At 33.8% G+C, this 14,474-nt stretch overlaps 1 protein-coding gene across 6 annotated transcripts in view; it reads right to left on the reverse strand.

Moving 5' to 3' along the window:
- Positions 1–14,474, reverse strand: part of RABGAP1L (RAB GTPase activating protein 1 like) — a 647,569-nt gene that overhangs the window by 542,346 nt on the left and 90,749 nt on the right. For all 6 annotated transcript variants that reach the window (XR_014022598.1, XM_081298896.1, XM_081298894.1 and 3 more), the window contains 2 exons: positions 13,262–13,364; positions 10,215–10,381 (listed from right to left, as the gene is read on the reverse strand). Coding sequence is in view for 5 of the 6 variants with exons in the window: in XM_081298896.1 (XP_081155022.1) it covers positions 10,215–10,381; positions 13,262–13,364 (270 nt within the window). In the remaining variant the exon portion in view is untranslated. The remainder of the gene's footprint in view (positions 1–10,214; positions 10,382–13,261; positions 13,365–14,474) is intronic.

The following is a 14,474-nucleotide window of genomic DNA, read 5'->3' on the forward strand; positions in this document are numbered from 1 at the left end:
ACTACAGAACCCTAAAGAGAGATATAGAAGAAGACCTTAGAAGATGGAAAAATATACCCTGTTCATGGATAGGCAGAACTAACATTATCAAAATGGCGATATTACCAAAAGTTCTCTATAGGTTTAATGCAATGCCAATCAAAATCCCAACGGCATTTCTTGTAGAAATAGAGAAAGCAATCATGAAATTCATATGGAAAAATAAACGACCCAGAATAGCAAAAGCATTTCTAAGCAGGAAGTGTGAATCAGGCAGTATAGCGATACCAGATTTCAAACTATATTACAGAGCAATAGTGACAAAAACAGCATGGTACTGGTACCAAAACAGGCGGGTGGACCAATGGTACAGAATAGAGGACACAGAGACTAATAGAAAAAGCAATCATGAAATTCATCTGGAAAAATAAGAGACTCAGAATAGCTAAAGCAATTCTAAGCAGGAAGAGTGAAACAAGTGGTATCGTTATGCCGGATCTTAAACTATACTATAGAGCAATAATAACAAAAACAGCATGGTACTGGCACCAAAACAGACTGGTGGACCATTGGTACAGAATAGAGGACACAGAGACTAACCCACAAAATAACAACTATCTCATATTAGACAAAGGTGCCAAAAACATGAACTGGAGAAAGGATAGCATCTTCAACAAATGGTGCTGTGGAAACTGGAAATCCATATGCAACAAAATGAAAATGAATTCCTCTCTCTCACCATGCACAAAAGTTAACTCAAAATGGATCAAGGATCTAGGAACTAAACCAGAGACTCTGCATCTAATAGAAGAAAAAGTAAGCCCTAATCGTCATCATGTGGGGCTAGGCTCCAACTTCCTTAATAAGAGCCTATAGCACAAGAATTGAAACAAAGAATCAACAAATGGGATGGATTCAAACTAAAAAGTTTTTTCTCAGCAAAAGAAATAATCTGTGAGGTGAACAGGGACCCTACATCCTGGGAACAAATTTTTACCCCTCACAGAGATACAGCTCTAATCTCTAGGATATATAAAGAGCTCAACAAGATAAGCACCAAAAAAATAATAATAATAATAACCCAATCAATAAATGGGCCAAGGACCTGAACAGACAATTCTCAGAAGAGGATATACAATAAATCAACAAATATACGAAAAAATGCTCACCATCTCTAGCAATCAGAGAAATGCCAATCAAAACTACTCTAAGATACCATCTCACTCCAGTAAGAATGGCAGATATTAGGAAGACAAACAACAACAAGTGCTGGTGAGGATGCGGGGAAAAAGGTACACTCATACGTTGCTGGTGGGACTGCAAACTAGTGCAGCCAATTTGGAGAGCAGTATGGAGATGTCATGGAAAGCTGGGAATGGAACCACCATTTGACCCAGCTATTCCTCTTCTCGGACTATACCCAAAGGACCTAAAAACAGCATACTACAGGGACACAGCCACATCAATGTTTATAGCAGCACAATTCACAATAGCTAAACTGTGGAGCCAACCTAGATGTCCTTCATTGGATGAATGGATAAAAAAAAATATGGTATTTATACACAATGGAATATTACTTGGCACTAAAAAAGAATAAGATCATGGCATTTGCAGGGAAATTGATGGCATTAGAAAAGATTATGCTAAGTGAAGTTAGCCAATTCCAAAAAAACAAATGCCAAGTGTTGTCTCTGACACAAGGGGAGTGACTCAAAGTGGGGTAGGGAGGGAGAGCAGGGGAGGAAGATTACCTCTAGATAGAAAATAGGGGTGGGAGGGAAAGGAAGGAAGAAGGGGAATAGCAAGGACAGTGGAAGGAGATGGTCATCATTGTACAAAATATACGTATGAAGATGTGAATTTGGTGTCAACATACCTTATATACAAACAGAGATATGATAAATTGTGGTGTAAAGGTGTATAAAGAATTGTAATGCAAAAAAAATCAATAATAGAGCTCATGTATATTGGCATAATTTGCCAGAAACATACTTTAATATACAGAATTATGAAAAATGGTTCTGTGAATGGATAATCATGAATGTAATTCATTCCACTATTGACATGTATGAAATATTAATTAATTAATTGATTGATTAATTTTTTTAAAAAACAGCATACTAGAGGGACACAGCCACATCAATGTTTATAGCAGCACAGTTCACAATAGCTAAACTGTGGAACCAACCTAGATGCCCTTCAGTAGGTGAATGGATAAAGAAAATGTGGTGTATATATACACAATGGAATATTATTCAACAATAAAAGAGAATAAAATCATGGCATTTGCAGGTAAATGGATGGAGTTGGAGAATATCATGCTAAGTGAAGTTAGCCAATCCCAAAAAACCAAAAGCCAAATGTTTTCTCTGATTTAAGGATGCTGATTCATAACGGGGTTGGAGGGACCCAAGGGAAGATTAAAGGAACTCTAGATAGAGTAAAGGGAAGGAAGGAGAAGAAGAGAGCTTGGGGGTATGTACGAAAGACAGTGGAATGAAACAGACATCATTACCCTAAGTACATGTATGAAGACACAAATGATATGACTCTACTCTGTGTACAACCAGAGATATGAAAAATTATGCTCTGTATGTGTACGAATTGTAATACATTCTGCTGTCATAACAAATTAGAATTAATTTAAAAAATTAAAACATAAATACCTGAAAAGAAATTAACTTTTTTAAGCCATCTCCTGTTATTATTCATCACTTTTTGAAGAGAAGCAAAGAAGAGACTTTTTAAAAATTTATTCTAGCATTGCATAAATGACTACACTGTATCAAGAGAATTTCAGCAAAAAGAAGCTTAAAACTATATTCTCTTATGTTACCTTTATTATACAACATGAAGAAACATGACTTTTTTCAATAACAAGTCAAAAGTTGTTACCTTATTAAGAACATTTTTTAATAAACTCAAAAACAATTCAGCCCTAGACTTTGAGTTTGACTTAAGAAATAATACAAATCTAATATAAGCTTTTCCAACAAAAGTGTCCATTCATTTTTTTTAACATTTATTTTTTTTTAGTTGTAGTTGGACACAATACCTTTATTTTATTTATTTTTATGTGGTGCTGAAAATGGAACCCAGGGCCTCACACATGCTAGGCAAGCACTCTACCACTGAGCCACAACCCCAGCCCCTGTCCACTTATTTTTGAAAACAACATTATATTAATATTAAAGCCCCAAAAATACAACACAAGAAAACTAAAGATCAGTATCTCTCATAGAGGAGATACACAAATTATTAATTGACAGTACTTCATCTAACAGAGCTACATATAAAAAGAATGCTATCGTGACAGATATATTAAAACAATACTACCGTGACCAAGAGAAATTTATCCTAAAGAATTCAAGTTAGCTTAACACTTAAAAAAAAAAGTCACTCAATGCAATTCCAACATATCAACAGGAGAAAAAGGAAAAGCCTTGTAAATACAGAGATAATATTTGGTAAAAATATAACACTGTTCCTAGAAAAAAATTAAAAATTTATAAAGACAAAAAAATAAATTACAAGCATTCAGTTTGAAAACAAGGTTATAAAACTTTATTTGTAAATAATATTGTCTCATAAATAAAGCTTTAAGGGATCTAGAAAAGCTATGAAAATAATTCATAAGTTCATTAAGTTTTGAAGGTAATATGATTAACATAAAAAATTGACTTTCTTTTTATATTCTAATAATGAACAATCAAAACTGAAATTTTCAAAATATAATATATAACAATATCAAAAGTATGCAGGTTCTGGTAGCAAAGTGGGCATACATACAAAGTCCCCAGCTCTTGCCTCCCTCTCAGAAATACTAATTAGCAAGTATACAAAGACAAGAATGCCTTTTCAAAGATCTCAGAACCTGAGAGTCAGGCTGAAGCATCCCCCTTGAAGCACAAACCTGTGAAAAATTGCATTAGAAGAATGAGGAAAATAGCTTCACTTTGATCATGTTGTCACACCCCCAGGCCAGCACATCATTTCATGGAGAGGGATCCCCTGGGCCTATAGTTTTGCCAGTTGGGGGGGAAAAAAAGAATACAGGGTATAGGTGCAACTTTCCCAGAATTATGGGGTGATTCCCAGGAAGGGGCAGTGGGAACATCAAATCAAAGACCCCAGCAACTTCCCCCACCCATGGATGCTATCCGACAGCCCATCTAGAATCCTAGGATAAGTAAACAGTTGAAGGTCTTCCCCTGCCCAAGTAAATGTGTAAAGGTTGAAAAAAAGTGATCACTTCTTCAACTACAAGGACACAAGGATCACCAAAAATCAGGGAAACATGATACCACCAAAGGAAATTAATAAAGCTGCAATAACTAACCACTTAAAAATGGAGGGCTGGGGATATAGTGGGAGAGTACTTGTTTCTCATACACAAGACCCTGAGTCAATCCCCAGCATCATCCATCAATCAATCAATCAAAATGGAGAACCATTAACTAAATGACCAAGGACTGACAATAATCCCCTTCAGGATTAGCAAACCATAAGAAAACACAAATGAATTCATCAGGAAAAAGATATATCAACAAAATAAGTTCAGGAAAGCAATAGAAATCATTTTTTAAATCATAGTACTGAAAAATGCAATGGCTGAATTGAAAAAATTAAAAGAAAACCTCAACAGATTCAATCAAGCAGAAGAATAAGTGAACTCAAAGACATTTAAAACCAACCACTCAGAGAAGCCAAAATCAAAAAAAGCAAAGAAGATCTCTGGGAATCATAGGATACCATCAAGTGAAACTACATACACATTAAAGGAGTCTCAGAAGGAGAAAAAAACAAAGAGAAGCTCTATTTTAAAAATAATGACTGAAAACATGTCAAATCTGGGGAGAAAAATGGATATCCAGATTCATGAGACCCAAAGAGCTCAAATAAACTGAAACCCCAAAATTCCACACTGACACATATTATATACTGTAATTGTCAAATATCAAAGACAATTATAAAATCGATAAGAAAAAAGTAGCTTGTCACATAAAGAAGCCTACATAAGACTAAAATTGGATTTTTTCAGCACAAACCTTGCAGGCCAGAAGAGGTTGAGATTCACAAAATTGAGGGAAAATAACCTTCCTACTAAGAATACTATACGTAACAAAGTCGTTCTAAGATTTTTTAAAAAATATTTTTTTAGTTGTAGGTGGACACACTACCTTTATTTTATTTATTTATTTATTTTATGTGGTGCTAAGGATCAAACCCAGCTCCTCACACATTCTAAGCCAGTGCTCTACCGCTGAGCCACAGCCCCAGCCCCCATTCTAAGATTTTTGCAAACAAACAAAAGGGAATTCACCAATGCTAGACTTGTCTTATAAGAAATGCTAAAGGGAGTTCTTTCTTAAAAGATAAATGAAAGGGTAATAATTAACAATGTAAAAACATATGAATGTACACAACTCAATGGTAAATGCATACAACTCAATGGAAAATTCAAAATCAGAATTCTCTAATTTTGTTATGGCGATGCATAAATCAACTCAGAATAAAAGTTAAAAGATATATATTTTATACATATAAGTAATATTAAATATATTATCTATTTATAGCACATATATAAATATACATAATACATATATGTAAATATATAGAGAACATATTAGATATGGAAAATGACAAACCCCAAAATAATGAAGCCTTGGAAGAGGGAATGCAGAGAAAAGCACCACGTTAATGGCATTGATTCTTTCTCAGTGACAGAACAATCCCTAGAAAGAACCAAAGCACTGATCCTTCCCCAAATAAATCCTTTCCCAATGGTAGTACACTGGGACTTTGAAGGGAAAAAGATAAGTACTGAACACTGACCCCCAGATCCTCTGTTCTCCGAAGAAAAATATTGCCCAGTAAAAACAAATTTTCAAATTCTCACAAACCTATTTCCTGAGTGCCCAAAACTGACAAGCTCATTAATTAAGTCACTTCTCAGTATAACCTATATAAGCCCAGTCCCCTCCTTTGTCCAGGGGCTCATTTCCCACCAAGAGAGTGAGTCCATTCCTGTGGGTGTAATCCTGTTTCTGAATAAAAGGCTGTGAGGATCTGTGAAGATCATATTCAGCTTGGTCTTTTTGTGCTAATAGTACATATATATATACTATAACTAACTATAATAATTTGTTAAGAGATACACAATATTTTTTAAATGATGTAAGCAGGGCATAGTGGCACACACCTGTAATCCCAGTTACTTGGGAGGCTGAGGTAGAAGAATCTAAATTTGAGGCCACTCTGAGCAACTTAGCAAGGCCCTACCTTAATTCAGTAAAAAAAAAAAAAAAAAAAGGCAAAGTGGAGGGGCAGTGGGAGGGGTGCTGGGGGTATAGCTCAGTGTAAAGAGGCCCTGGGTTCTATTCCCAGTTCAAAAAAAAAAAAAAGATGAAAATGGAAATTTTTATTTTTAAATTTGTTCTAATTAGTTATACATGAGAGTAGAATGCATTTTTGACGCACTGTGCACAAATGGAGCACAACTTCTGCTTCCTCTGGCTGTACACATTGCAGAGTCACACTGGTAGTGTAATCATACATGTATATAGGGTAATAATGTCCGTCTCATTCCACTTTTTTCCCATCCCCACACCCCTCCCCTCCTTTCACTCCTCTCTACACAATCCAAAATTCCTTCATTCTTCCCTACCCCCATCCGCATTATGGTTCAGCATCCACTTATCAGAGAAAACATTCGGCTTTTGGATTTCTAGGTTTGGTTTATTTCACTTAGCAAGATATGAAATTTTAATATCAATGACTTAAGATGAGGGGAGAGTAAAAGTATAGAGTTTTTATATGCAATCACAGTTATTACCAACTTAAAACAGGATATTGTACAGTGGCATATGCCTGTAATCCCAACTACTCAGGAGGCTGAGGCAAGAGATTTACAAATTTGAGGTCAGCCTAAGCAATTTAGCAAAATTTTTTAAAAAGGCCTGGGGATACCGTTCAGCAGTAAAGCATCACTGGGCTGAATCCCTGGTAAGGGAGTCCAGGAGACAAGGAGGTAGGGAGGGAGAAAGGAAGGTCATGACAGACCTTAGGACACTTGAGTCATTTGGACAAATCAGAACAAGTTACATGTTCATACATTTGAGAGTAGGAAAGCTCTCAAGGAAAAATAATTTGTGTACAGGACATCTCATCTTGTTTGGGGTCCCCAAGGATCTGATTTAATCCTGTTTAGGCACAGAACTACTTCTGAAATTATCCAACAAGTCCAAAACTCTCAGAAAGAATGAAATAGTTCTAGGTATGTAAAACTAACCCATTCTCTCTTGAATCATTTAAAATGGTCTGGACATATATACTATAACGTAATCTTTTAATTGTATCGGAAGCTCACCTAATTTCTTCTTCCTACTAATGTTGTCTCAATAAAGACCAACAGCTCCACATTACCATCAACAGCTATAAGCTAATCCAGTTTCTGGAGTTATGGGAAGAAGGTAAGAGCATACACTGGCTTAAGATAAGAAACTATAGTCTCAGCTCTTATTATAACTAACAATATAAATTTTAACAATTCATTTAGCTTCTCTTGATTTCAATTTTTTCATTTATATTATTTCTGCTTAAGGCAGGTATGCCTTCGTGTATGAACCAATCGATAATGTATTTTCCATAACTTTCATACTTTTTCTTCAACATAAAATATGATACTAAAGTTGCAAACCATATTCCTCATATTCAAGATGCACTTCAAGTCAGTTTCATATTTAGAACAACTGTGTTACGAATGAATCTCATTCTTTTTTTTTTTGTACCGGGATGGAATGGAACCGAAGGGCACTTAACCAGGGAGCCACATCCTCACATCCTCAGTCTGTTCTTTACTTTTTATTTTGAGACAGGGTCTCAATAAGTTGCTTAGGGCCTCATTAAAATACTGAGGCTGGCTTTGAATTTCCTATCCTCCTGCCTCAGTCTACAGAGCTGCTGGTATTACTAAGTGCACCATCATGCCTGGCCCATGTAGCATTTTTAATGTTTTATCATTAAGAAAACTCTCATAGTATTTATCAGTGTCATTCAACATTAGCTGTTTTAAAAATATAAAAATAATGTTTAATAATAAGCCACTTTATACATGCATACACACACACACACACACACACACTCACACAAACGCGCACGATGTCAGGGAGGAAAGTGCACACATGAGCACAGAGTAGAGCATGAGTTAGCCAATAAAAACCTAACTCCTTCCCATGCCTCCAAGAGGTAGAATTCATAATTTACTGTCACTACTGTCCTTTAATAACTGTTAAACAATTTTGAATAATCCTTTGGGCTCAAAATGATGAAATCTATATATATAATATATAGGATGAAATCTTATACACACACACACACACACTTGTGTGTCCGTGTGTGTGTTGTCAATGGACCTTTATTTTATTTATATGTAGTGCTGAGAATTGAACCCACATGCTAGGCAAGCGCTCTACCACTTAGCAACAACCCCAGCCCCAAAATGATGAAATCTTTTGATAGTGACAACAGCTAAACTATCAAAAAAAAAAAGGTAGGAAGAAAGGAAGAAAAGAAGGCAGGATAGGATGAATAGGATAAAAGTGAGACAGAGGCAAAGCATAGGTAGGAAAAACAGGGACTGATTTTCAAAGAAAAGGAATTGGGATACTAACACCTCTGGATAACACTTCCCTGCTCAACTGGCTGTTAACATCTCCAGTGAGGGGTAAGAATCACACTTCCTGACACAAGGCATTACCTTCCTGGGGCTACTCTTTCCTGCCTTTGGGCACCTATACAATAAAAAAGAGAGGGTGGGGGGTCTATAAAAAGATAAGACACATCCGCCATTGGTATCATCTCTTCTTCCCTATCTCTGTTGGTCTCTGTGTTTGCCTTGCATTTCTTGGGCATTTAATCTTCAACACCAGGGGAATTAGCACCCAATCCTGATTTCCAAAACTAAAATTTCAAGAATGAATGGGAGAGAGAAAAGGAAAGAAACCTCATGACAAAACCCTAAAAGATGCTCAGGCAACTGAAGTTTTGAATATTGTTCACATAACATTCATTATAATATGCTGCAAAAACAGTCCACAGAGTAATAAAAGCTGACTCAAAACACAGCTATCATAATTGTATGAAAGATAAAAAGCACAATAACTGCAAAGTATTTTCTTAATGAAGCCTAACTGAACTATGACAAGTTATGTTTTAATATGAAAATGGGTAAGTGGCTTCTATATATATTCATTGTGTTGGTGCTTTCTTTGCCACACTGCATTTTGCATGTTACAGTTATGAAGCAGTAAGTATTTTAAAACCTAGAAAAGTGAGCATACTAACAAAAACACCATACTAAGGATTTTCATTATTCAAACAGAACATTTTACTCTGATTTTACAAACTAATCTTATTAGAATTCAAATTATTTTTTACTGTTACCTTCTTCATTTACTACAAAAAAAGTTTTACCTAGTAATAGTGACTAATTTAAGGATGTCATAGGAAACCTAATTTTGTACATTTAATATGAAAATAACTTTATAATCTTACTGATAAGCCAAATAACATATTAATATAATGCAGATTATCTAAAAATTATAACCAGAAATAACTATAGCAATTAGGTATGTCTAGGAAAATTTTTCATTGTAACTTTATAAGCATATGGCATTTCTGAATTCTATTTTCTTTATTTCAAGTAATTTTATTTAAAAGACAGAAAGCCTGTTTTATATAGAGAGTCAGTATTTCTATTGTTTATTCTTTACCACATTACATGTTTCAGATTGCTACAAAAAAAAAGTACATAATGATTACACTAACCCAAGTTTTTTAAATTTGTATATTGCCTATATGTAGATTTTTCAAAAGTACTGTTGGCTGACTTCAAATATCATTTCATTTTTTTTTAGAAATTATATTACTTTTTATTGCTACTTAAGACATTTAATCTTGGCATTAAAAATAAAAGGTAGAGGGGCTGGGGATGTGGCTCAAGCGGTAGCGCGCTCGCCTGGCATGCGTGCGGCCCGGGTTCGATCCTCAGCACCACATACAAACAAAGATGTTGTGTCCGCCGATAACTAAAAATAAATATTTAAAAAAATTCTCTCTCTCTCTCTCTCTCCCCCTCCTCTCTCACTCTCTTTAAAAAAAAAAAAATTTAAAAAAAAATAAATAAAAGGTAGAAAGAAAAATGTTATTACATGAAGAGAACAAAAAGGTCCCACCTGTTTCAGCCTCATGAAGAAAGTCTCCGTGAAAGTCTTTCTGCTGAAATACCAAAAACGCTCATTTGCAGGGTACACACGTGCCACTGCCTCCAGGAGGAAACGGACAGGCTCCACCACCTCTGTGACCACCATATCCACTGCCACCGTCATGTACACACGCTTATCTGTGGTAGAAATATTCTGGAGTTTATGTTGGCTTTATTATTCTTTGATTAAAACAACAAAATTCCCTCACTTATGAAAAAAAATTAAGGTTTCTTTCATTTTAAATTCTTTTACCTTTATTTTATTTATTTTTTTAATATATTTTCAGTTGTTGATAGACCTTTAATTTATGGACTTATTTATATGTGGAGCTGAGAATCAATAAAAAGCAATAAAAGTACCTCACACATGCTAGACAAGCGCTCTACCATTGAGGCACGACCAAGCCACAAAATTAAGGTTCTTTATAATAATATTACTTTCTATATATTTATTTTTGAATGCTTTCTTACCATTTTTCTAATTTTTTTTCTTACCACTTTGATAAAATAGGTAACTAAGTATTTCAGGTCTGTTTCTCAGAACTTATGATCCTATCTTAATCAAGTGTCTGAAGTTCCTGACAGCTCTCTTTTTCCATTCCTCAAATCTCAACCTTAATATAAAAATAAATAAAATCTGGGACAAGGGTATGGCTTCATGGTAGAGCACTAGTGTGGGAAAGGCTATGGATTCAATCACTAGCACCATAAAAATTAAATAAATAAAATTTTCAGGATATTCTTTACTTGAAAACTATCAGATTTCTTATATCATTATATTATTATTTCATCTTAAAAAGCAAAATAAGAGAAATTGTTAGTTTTTTAGTTATAGCTTGGTCATTCCATTCCACTTTGTAATTTCCTTGATGCTCTTTAAAATTTTTTTTTAAATTTTTTTTAGTTGAACATGAACACAATACCTTTGTTTTACTAATTTATTTATTTTATGTGGTGCTGAGGATGGAACCCAGTGCCTCATGGGTGCAAGGCAAATGCTCTACCACTGAGCCACAACCCCAGCCCCTCTTTAAAATTTTTTAATTAATTTTATCCACTGTTTTTTAGTTCTCAAGGAAAAATGAAAACAAACAAGCCCACCATTAGAAGAAATCTTCAATACTGTTTTTTAAGACATTTTATAAAATCTACACTCATTAACTACACTTACACTGATATCATAAATTTGACATTTTATTATACTAAACACAGTATTACACTTGCCAATTCAAAAGAAACTAATATGTTCTAGACATTTTTCCTAAACTAGAAGGCTTTAAAGAGAGTAATGTAGAGAGTAACAGAGGATACAGAATAATACTCAACTGGATTGAGAACAGTGGAAGATCCAAGAGATTTCATCTCTTAGGGCATAACAATCTTTTGTAAAACTGACCTTACATGACTCATGGATTCTGTGAGTAATGTATAATTTTAAGGACACCATATGGAAATTTAGAAATCAAAGCATTTTAGAAATCAAGGCATTTAGAAATCAAGGCAACATGTCTGTGTAGGATATGAAATAATTTTAAATTTAAAATATATTATATTTTGAATCTGAATATTACTGTGATATAGCACTGTTGTTTTAATAGAACAGATAAATTATAAATAAATTATCTTTTATTTGAGGATGAAATGTATATTAAAATACAAAATGAAACAGAACTATGTGTTACATTAAAAGCAAGTAGGAGCTACTTTTATAACTTAATATTTGAAATTCCTATATTTTATTCTTCAAAATTATCCATCTGGCTTATTTTTCTCATTTTTTGTGTTTTCTGAATGACTATAAGAAATTATATACTGGTATTTACAAGCCTGTCTCAAAAAATAAACTATAAGTGTAAGAATAATTTATTGCTAAAAATATAAAAAGCTTTCAGAGTAGCTTTCTCTTTTTAACCCTCACTTTCAGACAGTTTGTTATACTATCAAATACATGCAATTTAAAAGAACTGGTAAGTACTCTTTATAAGGAAAACAGAGAATAATCATTTTAATGTTCTTCATTAGAATATATTTCCATATTAATATTCATTAATGCTTCTTCTCTTTAACCAAAAATCTACTGTGGATTAAAAACTAAATGATATAAAATTCAATACAAAACAAATTGATCCACTGTATTCTAAATATAATATTTGTTTGAATGACAAGAAAGTATTTAGGGTAAGACTATAACTCATCAAGTAAAACATTAAATTTATTTTAAAGGCAGACGGGTATGAAGGGGCAAAAACCACAGGCAGTTAGCAGATGCTGGACAAAATAGGAATACAAAACGAAATGGGAAAAATGAGAAACATGACTATTTATTATTTATAAATTTCTGTCCAACACTAGACATATTAAATAAAATTTAAAAAAAAAAACAACATATAACCAGAGAAAAAATGTTTACTACCAATGAAGTCCTTCATATATACATATTGCTAGGATCCCAAAGATCAAAATACTACAACCCATAATTGACAAAATGAGGGGGGGAAAAAGTAAGTAATCTGTAATATAAAATAGTTTAAATAATAATTGAAGCCAGGTGAAACAGGAGGATTGTGAGTTCAAAGCCAGCCTCAGCAACTTAGTGAGGCCCTAACCAACACAGCAACACCCTGTCTCTAAATAAAAAATAAAAAACAGGCTGAGGATATGGCTCAGTGGTAAAGCAACCCTAGGTTCAATCCCTGGTACAAAATAATAATAGTAATCGAAGATATGCAAAATTCCAGAATGTTGGCATTTATCAATTTTATAATCATAAATGAAGCACAAAGCCCAAATGCCTTCCACATAATCTAATAAAATTAATTCACATGTATTTGGGGGAATTTTTTTGAATGATAAGTATTTTCCAATAGTAGTATAAAGTATGAAGGAAACCTGAAATTCTAAATAAGAATATCTGCATTTTAAATAAGCAACAGAATTTTTCTTAAAACAAAACAATACAAGATTGTTCATATTTTGAAGTTTAAAACAAATAATAAGAGATCTACTAAGGACAGTCACCTTTTGGGGTTTCTTCATTAAGTGCCAAAAACACTGGTGCATTAGGGTTCCACATGCCAGTAATAACATAAGCTCTCCCATCATGGCTCTTTCCCATCGATTCCTGTAAAATTCGAACAGTACTCACTGATAATTTGCACATCAAGAAAATCACTGCTTTAAATTACTTCTTACTTTATCTCACATAATAAAATTTGAATTTACAATTGAACAGATGTTTTATTTTCATTGTTAAGTTTTTATCACCCTACAAAAGTATTTCCTTAAATGTTATTTAATATTATTTTTCTACAGCTTTATTTGAACATAGTTTCTGTGTAGAGACATGCACTTCTTGGATAAAAGGAGGCATGGCCAAACATGCTGAATCACAAAAGCACAATGTTGCTATGAAATTTAACTTGATCTTATGTTGGTTGTCAAAATCTCAGTTACCTCCCCATATAAGGATAAACATAGTCTCTATTAAAACTATAGTCCCAATTTTAATATATTCCTAAAATATTTCTTTATAGCAAGTAATACCTTCAAATTTATTGCTCCTCTAAATTTACTGCTCCTCTATTATCCATGTCAGACATCCATATACTTTCTAATAATTGTAAATCAATATTACATATGCAAAGAATAGTATCTACAGTATTGCAATATTCTGTATTTTCTTTTCTTGTAAATAGAGTGCTAAAAGGGTTAATGAAAACAAAGAGAAAAACCTTTTTGCATTATTACCTCCCTCACAGATGCTTCTCAGAATCCCTATAAAACCTGTTTGGTAATCAGTATGCATATTTTTCTATATATTACTAAAAATTCACTGATTAGATTATATAGCTTGAGCACAAGAACCTTGCCTTCCAGACACAAAGTACACTAAAGTTCATCATTTGAAAACCCACTCAGCACTTCCAACATATATATAAGTATATAAATAAATATATAAATTATATATAGCCTTATCATTATCTCTTTTTCAGTGTCTCTCTCTCTCTCTCTCTCTCTCTCTCTCTCTCTCTCTCTCTCTCTCTCTCTCTCTCCCCCTCTCTTTCCCTTTCCCTCCCTCTCCCCGTCCATGCCCCCACAAAGACCCCCATTAAGAGCAGCAATGGGTTTCTGACCCAAAAGACTCCAATCCATTTCTGGACCGGAATTTTGCAGTGCCTAATTCCAACAAGATAAGCTACACAAACTCCATGAATCAAAATCTCTCCTTCAA

This window comes from Spermophilus citellus (assembly GCF_964194105.1).
Source record: "Spermophilus citellus genome assembly, chromosome: 6".
Classification (NCBI taxonomy): Eukaryota; Metazoa; Chordata; class Mammalia; order Rodentia; family Sciuridae; genus Spermophilus; species Spermophilus citellus.